Source organism: Hemicordylus capensis, chromosome 2 (genome assembly GCF_027244095.1).
Source record: "Hemicordylus capensis ecotype Gifberg chromosome 2, rHemCap1.1.pri, whole genome shotgun sequence".
NCBI classification, from domain to species: domain Eukaryota; kingdom Metazoa; phylum Chordata; class Lepidosauria; order Squamata; family Cordylidae; genus Hemicordylus; species Hemicordylus capensis.
The window spans coordinates 216418924-216436995 of record NC_069658.1 but is presented as its reverse complement, the minus strand read 5'-3'; the positions used below and the strand labels follow the sequence as shown (position 1 = coordinate 216436995).

Here is an 18072-nt window from a genome sequence, read left to right as displayed (position 1 = left end):
CTATCTAGCTCAGTATTGTCTTCACAGACTGGCAGCGGCTTCTCCAAGTCTGCAGGCAGGAGTCTCTCTCAGCCCTATCTTGGAGATGCTGCCAGGGAGGGAACTTGGAACCTTCTGCTCTTCCCAGAGCGGCTCCATCCCCTAAGGGGAATATCTTACAGTGCTCACACATCTAGTCCAGAGGCGTATCTAGGGAAAATATTGCCTAGGGCAAGCACTGACATTGCGCCCCTGTCCAAACAGGAATGATGGGACTTGTAGTCAACAATTTCTGGAAATCCCTGTTAAAAGGAACACTGTACCATCTAGACATGGTTGTTGATCAAAACCTGAAAACATGAGCCATCTCTGTAAAAGACTTAGAACAACAGTCAGGAGTTATGCGAGGATTCCAAGTGTCATTTTCTCTGTCTCATCTCATTCTTTTTTAAAAAACATGACTTTGTCCTAGAGGATCACCTGCCCAAATAGCCACTAGCAAAATAGGGGAAGAAGAAGGTGGTGGTGGTGGGGGCCTATAAACCAGTGAATGATTCCTGCCAGCCTTTGTCTTATGATGACTGTTGGCTCATGATGGGGTATATGTGCATTCACCACACCAGTGCTTACTTTGACACCAGGAGGGAGGAGGATACATTAGTTTGCCACACTAGACAGAGGCATTTGCAACAGGAGCAGACAGCCAAGTTCTGCCAGGGCCAAAACCAGCCCCTGCCAGACTAAGAAATCATTGTAATTTGCCCCTTCCTGTCACAAGCAGTGTGCTGTTCTTTTATTATTGACTCTCAGATATCCCAGTCATGGATGGAAAATTCAGGGTCAATTTACAAGAGACACATTTTCTACATGGGAGTTTCTTCTGTGCAGGTGTTGTGCAGAAACCCATGTGTAGTGACTGCCAGGGGCATAGCACGGTTGGAATGGGCCCAGAGATGAGATTTTAAAATGGGCCCCCAGCCCCTCAAAGTCCAGGGCCTCCACACACCCCAGGCCCCCAAGGATTTAAGTCTGATATTTCAAAATAAGCATGCTGCCTGGAAATACATTTCACTGAATGCACACTTCACAATATATACTGATATGCATTGAGTACTATATGTTTGTGCTACTTTTAATGCCTAGAAGAAACTAGAAACACTAATTATTAAAATGGCCCCCTCGCTGCAGATTAGCAAAGGAGACTTTCAACCATGCAGGGTGAGCCTATGTTTGTTTTCTCAGAATTCTGAACAAATTCAGTAAAGTTTGATTCCAGGAAGTTTTTCACACGGGGCTTTTAAAGCTCTATAACACACATCTCCTCTGGAATGGAGGTGCTGCATTCACATGTTGGCCAGATTTACCCTGAAGTCCCTGCAAGTTATTGGGGAGCAGCTCACACATAAGAAAAACAAAACAAAACAAAACCAAAGCACACACATGCTTCACAGTTCTCACTCAGACCTTCTGGGTTGCAAAACAACTTGAACATAAGTGCATTTATGAGTGAATGAATGAATATTCCCGAAGTTTTTGTAATTTTCTTCCATGAAACAAGCCACTTATAGGGCTTTTTAGATAGTTTTTGTTTTTAAAGCCAGCAAAGTTTCCACTCTGTTTTAAATTAAATATTCAGACTTCTCAGTCTCCCCCCACCACCCATATCAAAGCCCTATGGCAAGCAGATCCCTATATGTGTGTGGGGGGGGGGCGGAATAAACCACAAAAGGGAATTCACAGTCCCTGGCAAAAGTTGTACTGGATGTTCTGGGCAGGGGGTCTGCTGCTGCAGAGAACTCTGCCTGCCTTTTCTTCCTGGCTTCCTTGGGGCCTGCAGAGTTCAGGCTTCAGGGAGGCCTACATGGAGGCCTCTCTGTAAGTCCCGCCTACCTGCCAATCAGCTGAGAGGTGGGGAAAGAAGAGCTGCTCTGCAGTTTGCAGGCCCAGCCCTAGCGGAGGATCCTAGGCCTCGCAGAAGGCAAGCAGGAGGGTAAGTGGCTGAGGGGCCCTGGGGCTGGGCAGGTGGGCAATGGGGTGGGGGTGGCAGGAACTCCCCTCACTGGTGCCTAGGGCAAGTGCCCGGCTGCCCCACCCCAGTTCCACCCATGATCAAGTCGCCCATTCATATGCAATCCGGGCAGACCTTGCTTAGTTATGCTTGCTACCACAAGACCAGTTCTCCTCCAGGCTCCAAAATTACCTAGGTGCACCTCTGCATTCTACACCACTTCCTCCAGCACAGTCTCGAAAGCACCCTGCAGCAGTCTGCAAATTAATGTTTGCCTTTCCAGTGTTGTGATTTAGCAATGTGTCGTGAACTAGAATGCACATGCTTATTAAGCAAAGCCCAGATGTAGGCTTTATGTAGGTAGATTATTCTAGACCCTCTTGAAGCATAATTTGGTGTGTCTCCTGAAACAGTGGACATACAGTAGAGCTCTGGGGTGGAATATAGGAACATAGGAAGCTGCCACATACCGAGTCAGACCATTGGTCCATCTAGCTCAGTATTGTCTGCACAGACAGGCAGCGGCTTCTCCAAGGCTGCAGGCAGGAGTCTCTCTCAGCCCGATCTTGGAGATGCTGCCAGGGAGGGAATGTAAGCTGCTGGACTAAATGGACCAAGGAATTGATGTACCCTTCTAGTTGTGGGGTTAAATGTGATCTTAGTAATCTTACACCTAAGTCCTAAACATATTTAATGATAAGCAAATCCTCTCAATTTCAGTAAAATTGACTTCCAATTAAGTGTGCTTAGAGTTGGAGGTTTATACAGGAGAGCTTTAGTAATTTGAAGATTTGTTGCCACTCAAATCCTTAGACCTGGGCTGCACAACTCAAATGCCCCAGTGGGCTGAACCCAATCGCAACATGGCTTGCAGGGGCCAAGGTCAATTTTCGTGCATTATTACGTTAAAATTAATCATTAAAAATATCCATGAAAGCCATTATTAATTACTTATGGATTTTTTCCCCTATCAAGGAACCCACAATTTTAACCAAAGAACGAGGCCAGAAAAGAGGCCCTGTCCCTGTCCAGTCAGGCACCTGGAGATGCCAGTCCCAAACAAAGACCAAGTCTTCTCCTCTCCCTCATAGGAAGCTGCCATATACTGAGTCAAACCATTGGTCTATCTAGCTCAGTATTGTCTACACAGACTGGCAGCGGCTTCTCCAAGTCTGCAGGCAGGAGTCTCTCTCAGCCCTATCTTGGAGATGCTGCCAGGGAGGGAACTAGGAACCTTCTGCTCTTCCCAGAGCGGCTCCATCCCCTAAGGGGAATATCTTACAGTGCTCACACATCTAGTCCAGAGGCGTATCTAGGGAAAATATTGCCTAGGGCAAGCACTGAAATTGCGCCCCTGTCCAAACAGGAATGATGGGACTTGTAGTCAACAATTTCTGGAAATCCCTGTTAAAAGGAACACTGTACCATCTAGACATGGTTGTTGATCAAAACCTGAAATCATGAGCCATCTCTGTAAAAGACTTAGAACAACAGTCAGGAGTTATGCGAGGATTCCAAGTGTCATTTTCTCTGTCTCATCTCATTCTTTTTTAAAAACATGACTTTGTCCTAGAGGATCACCTGCCCAAATAGCCACTAGCAAAATAGGGGAAGAAGAAGGTGGTGGTGGTGGTGGTGGTAGTGGTAGTGGGGGCCTATAAACCAGTGAATGATTCCTGCCAGCCTTTGTCTTGTGATGACTGTTGGCTCATGATGGGGTATATGTGCATTCACCACACCAGTGCTTACTTTGACACCAGGAGGGAGGAGGATACATTAGTTTGCCACACTAGACAGAGGCATTTGCAACAGGAGCAGACAGCCAAGTTCTGCCAGGGCCAAAACCAGCCCCTGCCAGACTAAGAAATCATTGTAATTTGCCCCTTCCTGTCACAAGCAGTGTGCTGTTCTTTTATTATTGACTCTCAGATATCCCAGTCATGGATGGAAAATTCAGGGTCAATTTACAAGAGATGCATTTTCTACATGGGAGTTTCTTCTGTGCAGGTGTTGTGCAGAAACCCATGTGTAGTGACTGCCAGGGGCATAGCACGGTTGGAATGGGCCCAGAGATGAGATTTTAAAATGGGCCCCCAGCCCCTCAAAGTCCAGGGCCTCCACACACCCCAGGCCCCCAAGGATTTAAGTCTGATATTTCAAAATAAGCATGCTGCCTGGAAATACATTTCACTGAATGCACACTTCACAATATATACTGATATGCATTGAGTACTATATGTTTGTGCTACTTTTAATGCCTAGAAGAAACTAGAAACACTAATTATTAAAATGGCCCCCTCGCTGCAGATTAGCAAAGGAGACTTTCAACCATGCAGGGTGAGCCTATGTTTGTTTTCTCAGAATTCTGAACAAATTCAGTAAAGTTTGATTCCAGGAGGTTTTTCACACGGGGCTTTTAAAGCCCTATAACACACATCTCCTCTGGAATGGAGGTGCTGCAGTCACATGTTGGCCAGATTTACCCTGAAGTCCCTGCAAGTTATTGGGGAGCAGCTCACACATAAGAAAATCAAAACAAAACAAAACCAAAGCACACACATGCTTCACAGTTCTCACTCAGACCTTCTGGGTTGCAAAACAACTTGAACATAAGTGCATTTATGAGTGAATGAATGAATATTCCCGAAGTTTTTGTAATTTTCTTCCATGAAACAAGCCACTTATAGGGCTTTTTAGGTAGTTTTTGTTTTTAAAGCCAGCAAAGTTTCCACTCTGTTTTAAATTAAATATTCAGACTTCTCAGTCTCCCCCCGCCACCCATATCAAAGCCCTGTGGCAAGCAGGCTGTGCTGGATGTTCTGGGCAGAGGGTCTGCTGCTGCTGCTGCTGCAGAGAGCTCTGCCTGCCTTCTTCCTCCTGGCTTCCTTGGGGCCTGCGGAGTTCAGGCTTCAGGGAGGCCTACATGGAGGCCTCTCTGTAAGTCCCGCCTACCTGCCAATCAGCTGAGAGGTGGGGAAAGAAGAGCTGCTCTGCAGTTTGCAGGCCCAGCCCTAGCGGAGGATCCTAGGCCTCGCAGAAGGCAAGCAGGAGGGTAAGTGGCTGAGGGGCCCTGGGGCTGGGCAGGTGGGCAATGGGGTGGGGGTGGCAGGAACTCCCCTCACTGGTGCCTAGGGCAAGTGCCCGGCTGCCCCACCCCAGTTCCACCCATGATCAAGTCGCCCATTCATATGCAATCCGGGCAGACCTTGCTTAGTTATGCTTGCTACCACAAGACCAGTTCTCCTCCAGGCTCCAAAATTACCTAGGTGCACCTCTGCATTCTACACCACTTCCTCCAGCACAGTCTCGAAAGCACCCTGCAGCAGTCTGCAAATTAATGTTTGCCTTTCCAGTGTTGTGATTTAGCAATGTGTCGTGAACTAGAATGCACATGCTTATTAAGCAAAGCCCAGATGTAGGCTTTATGTAGGTAGATTATTCTAGACCCTCTTGAAGCATAATTTGGTGTGTCTCCTGAAACAGTGGACATACAGTAGAGCTCTGGGGTGGAATATAGGAACATAGGAAGCTGCCACATACCGAGTCAGACCATTGGTCCATCTAGCTCAGTATTGTCTGCACAGACAGGCAGCGGCTTCTCCAAGGCTGCAGGCAGGAGTCTCTCTCAGCCCGATCTTGGAGATGCTGCCAGGGAGGGAATGTAAGCTGCTGGACTAAATGGACCAAGGAATTGATGTACCCTTCTAGTTGTGGGGTTAAATGTGATCTTAGTAATCTTACACCTAAGTCCTAAACATATTTACTGATAAGCAAATCCTCTCAATTTCAGTAAAATTGACTTTAAGTGTGCTTAGAGTTGGAGGCTTATACAGGAGAGCTTTAGTAATTTGAAGATTTGTTGCCACTCAAATCCTTAGACCCGGGCTGCACAACTCAAATGCCCCAGTGGGCTGAACCCAACCGCAACATGGCATGCAGGGGCCAAGGTCAATTTTCAGTGCATTATTACGTTAAAATTAATCATTAAAAATATCCATGAAAGCCATTATTAATTACTTATGGATTTTTTCCCCTAATAGGAACCCACAATTTTAACCAAAGATCAAGGCCAGAAAAGAGGCCCTGTCCCTGTTCAGTCAGGCACCTGGAGATGCCAGTCCCAAACAAAGACCAAGTCTTCTCCTCTCCCTCATAGGAAGCTGCCATATACTGAGTCAGACCATTGGTCTATCTAGCTCAGTATTGTCTTCACAGACTGGCAGCGGCTTCTCCAAGTCTGCAGGCAGGAGTCTCTCTCAGCCCTATCTTGGAGATGCTGCCAGGGAGGGAACTTGGAACCTTCTGCTCTTCCCAGAGCGGCTCCATCCCCTAAGGGGAATATCTTACAGTGCTCACACATCTAGTCCAGAGGCGTATCTAGGGAAAATATTGCCTAGGGCAAGCACTGAAATTGCGCCCCTGTCCAAACAGGAATGATGGGACTTGTAGTCAACAATTTCTGGAAATCCCTGTTAAAAGGAACACTGTACCATCTAGACATGGTTGTTGATCAAAACCTGAAAACATGAGCCATCTCTGTAAAAGACTTAGAACAACAGTCAGGAGTTATGCGAGGATTCCAAGTGTCATTTTCTCTGTCTCATCTCATTCTTTTTTAAAAACATGACTTTGTCCTAGAGCAGTGTTTCTCAACCTTTTTGGACTCAAGGACCACTAAATCATTTGTGCAGAGTGTCAAGGACCGCTACATTCTTTGTGTGCAGTTTCCCGGACCAGCAGTCCAATAATAATAATACAATAATATTCACAAAACATACAGTGTATTTTACAGTTATTTAATACAAAAAGCTCAGTAATATCAAACAGCATAATCTATGAAACAGAGCCTAGCTTAATCAGGCCATCATTTTCTTTATGTGATCAAGCTAGGCAGAATGTACAGACTCTTAGTATAATAAAGCAGCTGTCATCCTAACTAGCTTCACCAATGAACTTTTAAAGTTTGGGTTCAAAAAACAAGCATGCTGACAGACACTTTTCTAAGCATCGCCTCATTTACCAGAGGAAGCAATTCCTTCTCCCAAGACTACATTGAACCTGTTCTTCCATCCCAAAGGGCTCCAACAAGACTTTTGTGCACTGATGTAAAACAGATGTCCTTTTGCACAATCAAGTACCCAAAAACATAAGGAGGAAATATTTTAGGAGCAGAGGAAGAAGTCTGATAATGAGACATTCAAAATAAAACCTTGGTATGAAAAACTACAATATTCTTCCTTTCCATGTAGCCATAAATAAGAGCCATGTCTGCTTACTGGAAAGTATGCATTCCCAGATTCCAAGGAGACTCTTAGTATATGCATATAAAAAAGAATCATTAAAATAGAACACATTCAAGCACTACTTGAATGCTTGCATTACTTTCTCCCAAAAGCATATTGGGGCTGTATTTGTGAATGGCAAAGAGATGACAAACCAATTGCCTCCGTTTACTTCAGGATCATCTGTGACGTTTGACATGGAAGCTGTGAATTTAGGTCCTTCCAATAATAGTGAAGGAGGGAACTTCAAACTCAGAGTAACGATTAGCTCCAACAATAGGGATGCTGCTTTACCAACTCTCCAACTGCTACAATGGTATTTGGCAGCCACCTAACTAAGTTTTTTGAGAATTTCAGAACCAATGCCAAAACCTCTGAACTCTTTCATCAAAAAGTAATACATGGCAAAACCCACAATACTGTATCCTTCAAGTGTTGTGTGTTCTTTTTGGTACTTCTGCAACAAGACAGTGGTAGAAAGGGTGTTCTCCAAAGCCAGCCTCAAGCAGATCTTTTTCAGTCAGTACTACTTGATCCTCCATTTCTTCATATTTAGCAAGCTCCTTTATGAGGCGCAGCAGGTCAGAAATTCCATTTATTTCAATGTTCAGAATTGCAGCCCCAAATGAGTTGTGCTTAACACTTCAATTTATCAATATAAACAAAAGATAGAAGAAACTCTTCATAAATGGAAGGATAAAATCTTGTCTTGGAAATGATTGAAGGAGAATAGTTAGTTGATCTTAGCTGCACGCAGCTTTAAATGGAACACACTGCTCAACAATTCTGATCAAATATTATGGGGCATGATGAAAGCACATTAAAATAGAAATGACTGGAAACCCATTGAGAGCCACTCCTATTCTATTCCTATTCTCTCCTATGTTTCTAGGACCACTCATTCTTTTTTTTAAAATATGCTTAGTAGCAAAACTTTTACACATTTTTATAGCACTTTAAATGTTGCACAGTATTATCTGATGCCATTTGCCCCGTTTCTTGGCATGCAGCATCACCACACTTCTTATTAGCTTCCCAGAAATCTGTGAAACGTTGAGCTCAGACTGTTTCTCTCAGCCACAGAAAGGGCTAAACAAGTTAACCCTTTGTGTGTACCTCCACAGCAGTGCTAACACAGCCAGTACATCATAGTATGATAGGATCTGTTGGCAATATTTTAGAATTAGGAAGTTTTAGAATATTTTAGAATCAGGACTCCCTCGCGTGAGTCCCCGGTAGTTGAAGAGCAGGAGAAGCAGTTTCTTCATTTGTGTCCCGGGCGTGGCATCGACGACGGCGGCACAGGCACAGTCAGGCAGAAGAAGCTGCCATCGAGATTGCTTGCGGGTTTTGTTCTCCGTGCCGCTGCCTCCCCCACATGGCCGAAGACGGCCCGAACTACTTGAAAAAGCAAACAACTTGAAGAAGCTGCTACTGAGATTGTCTGCGGGGTTTTTTCTCCATGCTGCCGCCGCCCCCACATGGCCAAAGACGGCCCGAACTACTTGAAGAAGCAAACAACTTGAAGAAGCTGCTACTGAGATTGTCTGCGGGGTTTTTTCTCCGTGCTGCCGCAGCACGGAGAAAAAACCCCGCAGATAATCTCGGTGGCAGCTTCTTCAAGTAGTTTGCTTCTTCAAGTAGTTTGGGCCGTCTTTGGCCATGTGGGGGCAGCGGTGGCGGCGGCAGCTTCTTTGGTCCGAAATCGGGCCTTTGTGGGGGCGGCTGGGTGGGTGGTTGGCGGCCGCGGCCGCAGCAGTAGTTTGGGGCGGGCAGTATTTTGGGCCAATTTGGCCCGTCTTCGGCCATGCGGGGCGGCAGCAGTGGCTTCTTTGGCCCGAAATCGGGCCTCTGTGGGGGGAGCTGGGTAGGCGGTCGGTGGCAGCGGCCGCGTGGGCGCCAAGCAGGAAAGCGGCGGGAGGGGTAAGTAAACCCTCCCGCCCTCTTAAATATACCCCCCCACACACACTCACAGCCTCGGCACCTCACTTATTTTTAACCCAGTAAGTTTAAATATACCCCCCCACCCAGTCCCGGACTGCAGTTGGTGACTCAAAGCAAACACTCACAGCCTCGGACCTCACTTATTTTTAACCCAGTAAGTTTAAGCAGCTCACCTCATCAAAGATCTCAAAAACCACCTTCAAGCGACCAGCAACCACCCGATTTCTCCACTCACTCACTCACTGACTGGGCTATCTTCCCGCCTCGGCACAAGCCCCGCCCCTGCTCCACCCCTATTGACCACTGACGTTCCAGGAGCCTCGGAATTTCCGGGGAGAGAAAAACTTTTACAGCGGAGAGAAAAACAAGCCCTCTCTGCCCTGTCTTGGAGATGCTGCCAGGGAGGGAACTTGGAACCTGGATGCTCTTCCCAGGGTGAAGAGCATCCATCCCCTGAGGGGAATATCCCCTGGATGGAGAATATGGATGGGATATGGGAATATCCCCTGGATGGAGAATATCTTCTCCAGCCCCTGAGGGGAATATCTTGCAGTGCTCACACTTCTAGTCTCCCATTCATATGCAACCGGGGTGGACCCTGCTTAGCTAAGGGGACAAGTCATGCTAGCTACCACAAGACCAGCTCTCCTCACAGTTGCTTTCAGGCTGCAGTCCTATAACTCTTTCTGGCTCTTGCTGCAGGATATTCCTAATTAGGGGCCAGCAAAAAAAGTCTCTGCGGGCTGGATCTGGCCCCCGAGCCTTAAGTTGTGCAGGTCTGCCTTAGACAATAAGGATTTGATTGTACAATAGTGATGATATGATGGGTTTATACAACCCAACTGCACATTTCCAGCTCCCCACAAATTCCTAGAGCTGCATCCTGGGTGACCCGCAGCTTTTCGTCCTCTTGTGAGGCCGAGGCACCTGGTTCCCACCCGCTCTTGCATTTACAAATATTATAACAAGATTGGATGGTGGGATTATTTTGTTGAGCTGGTTGTGATGCTTTGGGGGAGAGGCTCACATGGAGATGAGAGGGAGTACGTGTTTCTGCGGCTGTGGGTGCTTGCACGAATCTCAGGCGCTCATATCCTTGGAAGCATCCCCAGGAAGCTTTTCACATGGGGCTTTTGAAGCTCTTTAACTCACATCTCCTCCGGAATGGAGCAGGTGCGTTCACATATCGGCTAGATTTACTCCAAAGTCTCTGTGAGGTATCGGGGAGCACTTCACACACAATTCAGGTTTTTCACTGGGCATGAGAGTCTAACCCGATTTATATCCGGGATTAAAAAAAAAATCCACGATTTAGGTTGTTTTGGGGGGACGACTTCGAATTCGCAGTAAAGCCTCCCCGCAAACTCGTGGTAAAATCTGCTGTGCGTAAAAGCCCCAAGTGGAGCTGAGAAAGACTCTTGCAGGAAACTTTGCAGAGCTGCTGCCTGTCTGTGTAGACCAGGCTTGCACAACTTCTCACCCTCCCGCACCTCCGGCTTTCCCTGATTATTGACCACTGTGTCTGGGGATTGTGGGAGTTGTAGTCCAAAAGGAGCTGGAGGGCCAAATTTGTGCAGCCCTGGTGTGGAAATCAGTATTGAGCTAGATGGACCAATGGTCTGACACAGTTTAAGGCAGCTTCCTGTGTTTCTATTTCTATTCAGATCTCACCCCCTGACCGATTTCCATTGCCTAGATCAGTGATTCCCAATGTGGGTTCCTCTAGAGCAGGCATCCCCAAACTGCGGCCCTCCAGATGTTGCTGAACTACAACTTCCAGCATACCTAGCCACAAAAAATTGTGTCTAGGGATGCTGGGAGTTGTAGTTCAGCAACATCTGGAGGGCCGCAGTTTGGGGATGCCTGCTCTAGATGTTGCTGGACTGTCATCTCCAGCTACAATTTATTGTGGCTGGGGATGCTGGGAGTTGTAGTTCATCAACATCTGGAGGAACCCAGGTTGAGAACCACTGGCCTAGATCCTTCCAGAACATGTCTGCATTCCTGCATATCAACATCTTATGGCCCAGTTTTCCTCCTAGATCCACTCTATTGCCCCAGGAGATTCCTGGCTCTTTGTAAACCTCCAGCTCCTGTGTAGCTTTATTTTTTATTTTGTTGCATTAGGGGTGTGGCTATGGGGTGAGGCTGCTGGGTGGGTGTGGCTATGTGAGTTGGCATGATGAGTGCCTGCACTTCTGAATTTGTGACTAAACCACTGCCCAAATCTATTTCTCCATATCAACTTCATCAGGAAATGGCATAATTTCCCTAAATGCCTGCCTGGAGACAGTAATGGGCGGATCAGGGATAACAAACGGAAGTTGAATTCAAATAAGACAGAAGTACTGACTGTGGGGGTGCAAGAGCTGAGAGATGGTTTAGATCTGCCTGTGTTCGATGAGGTTGCACTCCTCCTGAAAGAGCAGGTACATAGGTTGGGTGTGCTCCTGAATCCAAAACTCTCTCTGGTTTCTCAGGTTGAGGCAGTTGCTAGGAGAGCTTTTTATCAGCTTAGGTTGATACATCAGCTACACACATTTCTGGAGGTAAATGACCTTAAAATGGTAGTACATATGCTGGTGACCTCCAGGCTTGACTACTGTAATACACTCTGCACGGGGCTGCCTTTGAACATTGTTTGGAAACCACAACTTGTATAGAATCTGGCAGCCAGGCTGGTCTCTGGGACAACCCAAAGGGAGCATATAACACTGATTCTGAAAGAATTGCACTGGCTGCTTCTATGTTTCTGAGTGAAATGCAAAGTGCTGGTTATTGCCTATTAAGCCCTGAATGGCTGAGGTCCAGGGTATTTAAGAGAGTGCCTCCTTTGTCATGAACCCTGCTGCCTATTAAGATCATCTGGAGAGGTCTGGTTACAGTGGCCGCCGACTCATCAAATAAGACCCATCTTATTTATTTATTATTTCTCTGTGTAAACTGCCCTGAGCCATTTTTGGAAGGGCGGTATAGAAATTGAATGAATGAATGAATGAACTCGGGTTTGGGCCTTCTCGGTGGCTGCCCCAGGGCTCTGGAATGCACTCCCTGTCAAAATAAGATCTTCTCCATCTCTGATTGCTTTTTAAAAGACCCTTAAGACACACCTGTTTTCTCAGGCTTTTAACTGACATTAATTTTAAACTACCGGTAATTGTTTTTATCCTGTGAAATTATTTTAATTGTTTCACCCTGTGAATTGTTTTTAATTGTTTTTATTCTGTGAAAGTGTTTTAATTGTTTGTTTATTGAGTTGTGTACACGGCCTAGAGATGTATATATCGGCAGGTATATAAATATGGTAAATGAATAAATAAATACATTTATTATCTTTGCTTTTAGCAGCTCTTAAAAGAAAATGCAAGAGAGTGATATACCAAAGAGTAAAGATAATACTAGATTGCCTAATGATTGTGTTTTGTGAACACAGCATTTATGTTGCTTGGCAAGGTGTTCTGAGCTCAGCTCTGGCTAACATTTGGTGTTCCTCTCTTTTGCTGCAGATGGCACGGCCGATCCAGGTGAAGCCCGCAGACAGCGAGAGCCGTGGAGGTAGTTGTCATCTCTCCGTGTTTCTTTTGCCGTCCGGCAATGCATGCCGTTGTTGAGTTGTCAATGTTTGATTTGCAAAAATGCAGGTCTCCCAGTATAGAATTGGGTGGGTATGGGGGGCTAAATACTGGTATCAGTGGGTGGAGCTTAGCAGAACCTGGAGGGTGAGGGGCGGAGCCTAGAATAATCCTGCAGATTCTCTGGAATTTGGAGTTTACTGGTGTTTTATCCACCAGTGCTGGCTATCTGTTGGCACATGGTTTATGGCCATAGATCTTGTGTCCGGATTTGTATGAACATAGAAAGCTGCCTTCTGCTGAGTCAGACCATTGTTCTGTTTTGCTTAGAGTTGTCAACACTGATTGGCAGCAGCTCTCCAGAGATTTCAGGTCTTTCTCAGTCCTAGCTGGAGATGCCAGAGATGTCATGAGTGGCTGTCTGCCTGCTCTACCACTGAAATATGATTGGTCCTGATGAACCTATGAAGCTGCCTTTTACTGAATCAGACCTTTGGTCCTACCTTACACTTCCCTGTCTACTTGACACTGACTGGTAGCAGCTGTCCAGGGTTTCTGACAGGGGTCTTTGTATAAGAAAAATACAGAGTCCCTCATGGCTGGGGATAATGGAAGCTGTAGCCCAATAACATCTGGGGAACCCAAGGCTGGAAACTCCTGGACCACATGATCAAAAGCTCCCTGTGTATAGCAACTAGCCTAGCAAGGATTCTACCTTTGCCTTTCCCTGATAAACTAATTTTCTATATGCATTTTTTTTTAAAGTTGGGGAGCATTTGAACCTTTGATTTCTGCCTGCATTCTGATCTCCTCCATGAACTACAAGAGTCGGAGGTTAAAGAATTCAAATAAATAATCACACCTCATTTCTCTAGCTTTCCATCGTTTGTCCAAATAACCCCCTCCCAGCTTCTTCCCCATCTCACATTTTAATTGCTACCTCTCTGTCACATATGGCAATCAGGTACACTGCCACTAAACCTGGAAGTTCTATTCACAGCCATTCAGGGGCCGAGAGCCCCCAACAGATTCTGCATGTCCACCCCCTCCACTGTCCAGAAATGATGAAATCCCCGTTTCTCCACGCCTCTCTTCCTCTGATTGTTGAAGCAACATTTCTCTGGCCGCACATCACTTCCCAGAGGCTGTTGTAAGTCACGGCCAGATGGGCAGGTTGGACCGATGGCAGGGACTATCGGGGAGTAGCGAAGGATGAGATGATGAACCAGAGTGGGTTGGGCCGTTGGAGCGGGGGAAAGTGCTCGCTGTGAACTAAATTAGGTCATGCAGATGATCGGCGGCCAGGACGCTCCTGCATACCCAACTTTTCTGCAAGGTTTTCAGCGTAGCCCCTGAGCCTGTCCCTGACTATAACAACGTGCAAGTGTGTGAAATTCTGTGAGCACACTCCCCCCCGCCCTGCTCTCCAGGCCGCTCAGTTCCTGCTTCCTTTCCCCTGGCTGTTTTTCCCCTGGCTGCTTTCCGGGCCATCCTGCACATGGTGGCAGTCACGATGTCCATGTCATAAACGGCATCTCCCATTTACGCCCTCCCCCCCCCCCACACAGACACTGTAACACGTGGTTTCACACACCCGGGATGTGCCATAAAGTCTCTCCTCTCTCTCCGACTCTGTGCTGTTGGTAGCAGGTGCAGAGAAGCGGACATGGGTTCTTTCTCAAGCTTTTCCTCCCTTCCCAACACTATCTATCCATCCATCTATCTGTCTATCTATCTATCATATTATTATGCCGCCTGATATGTCCATCTCTAGGCAGTGTACAAAATCCAAAACAAGATTTTTAAAAAGTAAAAACAGATTAAACCTCCACAAAACACATTAAAAGCCATCTCATAAAACAAGTGGCTAAAGCAAATTATTAAAACTAATTCCAGTTAAAAGCCTGCAAGAACAGGTGCGTCTTGTTCTTGCTCGTTCAGGAGGGTCTTCCTGAAAAAAGACAGAGAAGAAGGTGCTCCTGTTTCAACGGGGAGCACAGAGAAAAGCACAGAGAAAGCCCAGTCCTGGGTCGCCACCAAACGAGCCAGTGGCAAGCAAAACCGGACCTCTCCAGAAAATCGTAATAGGCAGCAGGCTGGCCAGATCACATATAACAAACAGTATGTATCGTCACTGTTTTTCCAGCGGCGGCCACTTTGGCAACAAACCTTCCAATTGAGAACCGTCCCCCACTGTGCTGACCTCCACACAATTCTGAGCTTTTCTCGGTGCTGGGAGAGACGGAACCCTCTCTTAAGAGCTCGAGGAGGAGGAAAGGCCTGGGAAAGACTACATTTCCCAGCACTCCATGCATGCTTTCCAAGATGGAGTAGGGGCTCAAGAGGGCTCCCTTTCCCTTAAAGGAGCGCCCCCCCCCCCCCCCCCGCAATGGGCAGAGCTTCGCACAGACCCAATAAACAGTTAAAGGGCCACAGTATGAAGAATGCTGACATAGAAGCTATTCACACGACCAGAAGGGCAATATGCTAAATCATTGTAAACCGCTTAGAGAGCTTCGGCTATAAAGCGGTATGTAAATGTAAGTGCTATTGCTATTGCTATTGCTATTGCTAAATCAGGCTAAGGGAGCCTATTTATTTATTTTAGCTTCCTTCCCCATCTTTATTTGGATATAAATTTTGTTCTTATTTGTAGCCATCCCCTGTGTGCCTTCTGGAGCTGATTTGTCCCAGAATGCACCAGGAGGGAACCCATCGCTGGCTAAGGAAGTCAGCCAGCTCCAAAAGTGGAGAGCTTAAACTTCTGCCATAATGCACCGGGAAAGACATGTCCTTCCTGGTGTATTATGGGGTAGATCTGCTGCAAAGGTAGCTCGTGGTACACTGGTTGGGAGACGCTGCATTAGCACTTGCTGTTATGAGTACATAAGAACAGCCCTGCTGGATCAGGCCCAAAGTCTATCTATCTAGTCCAGCATCCTGTTTCCCACAGTAGCCCGCCAGATGCCTCCGGGAAGCCACGGGCAAGAGCTGAGGGCATGCCTTCTCTCCTGCTATTGCTCCCCCGCAGCTGGTATTTAGAGGCATCTTGCCAAATAAGGGAATGGAAACAACTTTCGTCTGCCATTACGTGACCTTAGAGTGTAAGGTCCTTGGGTTCAGAGACCTTCTGCCAAAGAAACTCTATAAAACACATATTCTCCTCCTGCTCGTCCTCTTGCCCCTCCTCCTCCTCCTCCCTCCTCCTCCTCAGCATCATCATCATCATCATGGAGGAGAGCTGGTCTTGTGGTACATAAGAACAGCCCTGCTGGATCAAGCCCAAGGCCTAGTATCTAGTCCAGCATCCCTGTTTCACACAGTGGCCCACCAGATGCCTCTGGGGAGCCCACAGCAAGAGGTGAGGGCATGCCTCTCTCTTGCTGTTGCTTGCAGACATGAATTGTCCCCTTTGCTAAGCAGGGTCCACCCTGGTTTGCATTTGAATGGGAGACAACCTGTGTGAGCACTGTCACATATTCCCCTTAGGAGATGGGGTTGCTCTGGGAAGAGCACCTGCCTGCTTGCATGCAGAAGGTTCCAAGTTCCCTCCCTGGCAACATTTCCAAGATAGGAGAGAGACTCCTGCCTGCAACCTTGGAGAAGCCACTGCCAGTCTTTGAAGACAATACTGAGCTAGATGGACCAAGGGTCTGACTTGGTAGAAGGCGGCTTTCTATATTTCTATCAGTCCATGTGATCTAGCATTCTGATTCCGACTGCTACTACAACAATATTTATATATTGCTTTTCAACAAAAAGTTTTCATAGCTGTTTATGTAGGAAAATAATCAGTTCAAGAAATGATTCCTTGTCCCAAAAGGCCTCACAGTCTAGATGCCTCCTGGGAGTCCACAAGCAGGTCATGAAGACAGTGGCAGTTCCCTGTTGGCCTGGCAGCATCTGCAATTGCAATAGACTGCCCCTAAATCTGGAGGTTCCATTTCTGGACCTCAGTATTGGTGTGCACTGATGGATCAAACTCAAGAAGGGCCATGTTGGAATAAATCAAAGAGCCATCTAATCCAACATCTTGTTTCCCACATCAGCCAGCCGAGTGCTTCTGAGAAACCCACAAGCAGGGCATGTGGGTCTTCTCCCACGGTTGCTTCCTCTCAACATCTAGTATTCCGAGGCATCCTGCTCCTGAGCATGGAGGTTCCATAAAACCATCATTGTGATTAGTAGAAATTAGCAGGCCTCTCCTCTTCCATGAATTCTCGGATCCCTTTTTAAAGCCCTCCAAGCTAGTGGCCATCACCATAATCATGTGGCTGTGGGTTTCATACGTGAATTCTGTGTCATGCAAATGTGTCCTTTCTTTTGTTTGTCCTAATGCTCCTGCCAATCCATTTCATTGAGTCACCCCAAGTATTATGCCAGAGGAAGAAAAACGTCTCTAATCCACAGTGGAAAAATTAGATTGTAATCTCCTGAAATGGATTAGATTGTAATCTCCTCAGGACAGGGGCCTCTCCTTTTGCTTACACTACCCGCACTCCATACTTGTAATTTATACATCAGATTAATTAAATATTATTCCAGAAGGAGAACAACTTCTTCAACCCACAGTGGGAAAAGTAGATTGTAATCTCCTGGGGGCAGGGGCCTCTCTTTCTGCTTCCACTCCCCAGCAGAATGTACTTGTAAATTATACGTCAGATCAATCAGTTAACAAATGTCTTTATGAACTGCAAAACAATGACAGCAGACATTTTTAAAAAGGGATTCTCCGTTGGATTCTCTTGTTGGATTCTCCATGGTGGTCATTTCCCAGTTAGTAAAATAATAAACTAAGAGGCCAGAGCGGGGTGGTGGTGGTGTGAGGGTTGGGAGGACAGAGCAACCCCTCCCTGCCCGCAAGCATGCTTGATGGCTGTGTGGGTTGCCACAATGCCTCTTGCTGCAAAGAGCAAGAGCATGCCCATCAAAGCCAGGGATGCTAATCGGCTCAGGCAAGCCATCCGCCCGGGGCAGCCCGGGTGAAATGCAAAACGAGATTCCACATCTCTGGCGGAGTTTGCCAGGCTTTCATTTCTGGTGCCTTCCTTGTTTCCCTTTGGAAACACGCCCCTTTGGCTCTAGCCCAGAGCTACTCCTGGTCTTCACGGCATGGTGACCGCTCCCTCTTTATTTTTCTTTTAAAACCTGCTTTCTAACCGGGTTTGAGCCTGGGTCTTTTTGGGTCCAAGGCGGTCTGCACTCTGTGCCAAAGGAAGTGACGTGAGTGTGCTGTGATGGGAACGCCTCGAGCTTTCCCAGACAGCAGGCTTTCCTGCAGGTTTTC

At 46.8% G+C, this 18072-nt stretch overlaps 1 protein-coding gene across 4 annotated transcripts in view; it reads left to right on the top strand.

The window, feature by feature from the left end:
* CELF5 (CUGBP Elav-like family member 5) overlaps nt 1–18072 on the top strand; it is a 136415-nt gene that overhangs the window by 73724 nt on the left and 44619 nt on the right. For 3 of the 4 annotated variants that reach the window (XM_053293994.1, XM_053293991.1, XM_053293993.1), the window contains exon 3: nt 12720–12771. In XM_053293994.1, the coding sequence (XP_053149969.1) occupies nt 12720–12771 (52 nt within the window). The remainder of the gene's footprint in view (nt 1–12719; nt 12772–18072) is intronic. The other variant, XM_053293992.1, reaches the window with a different exon arrangement.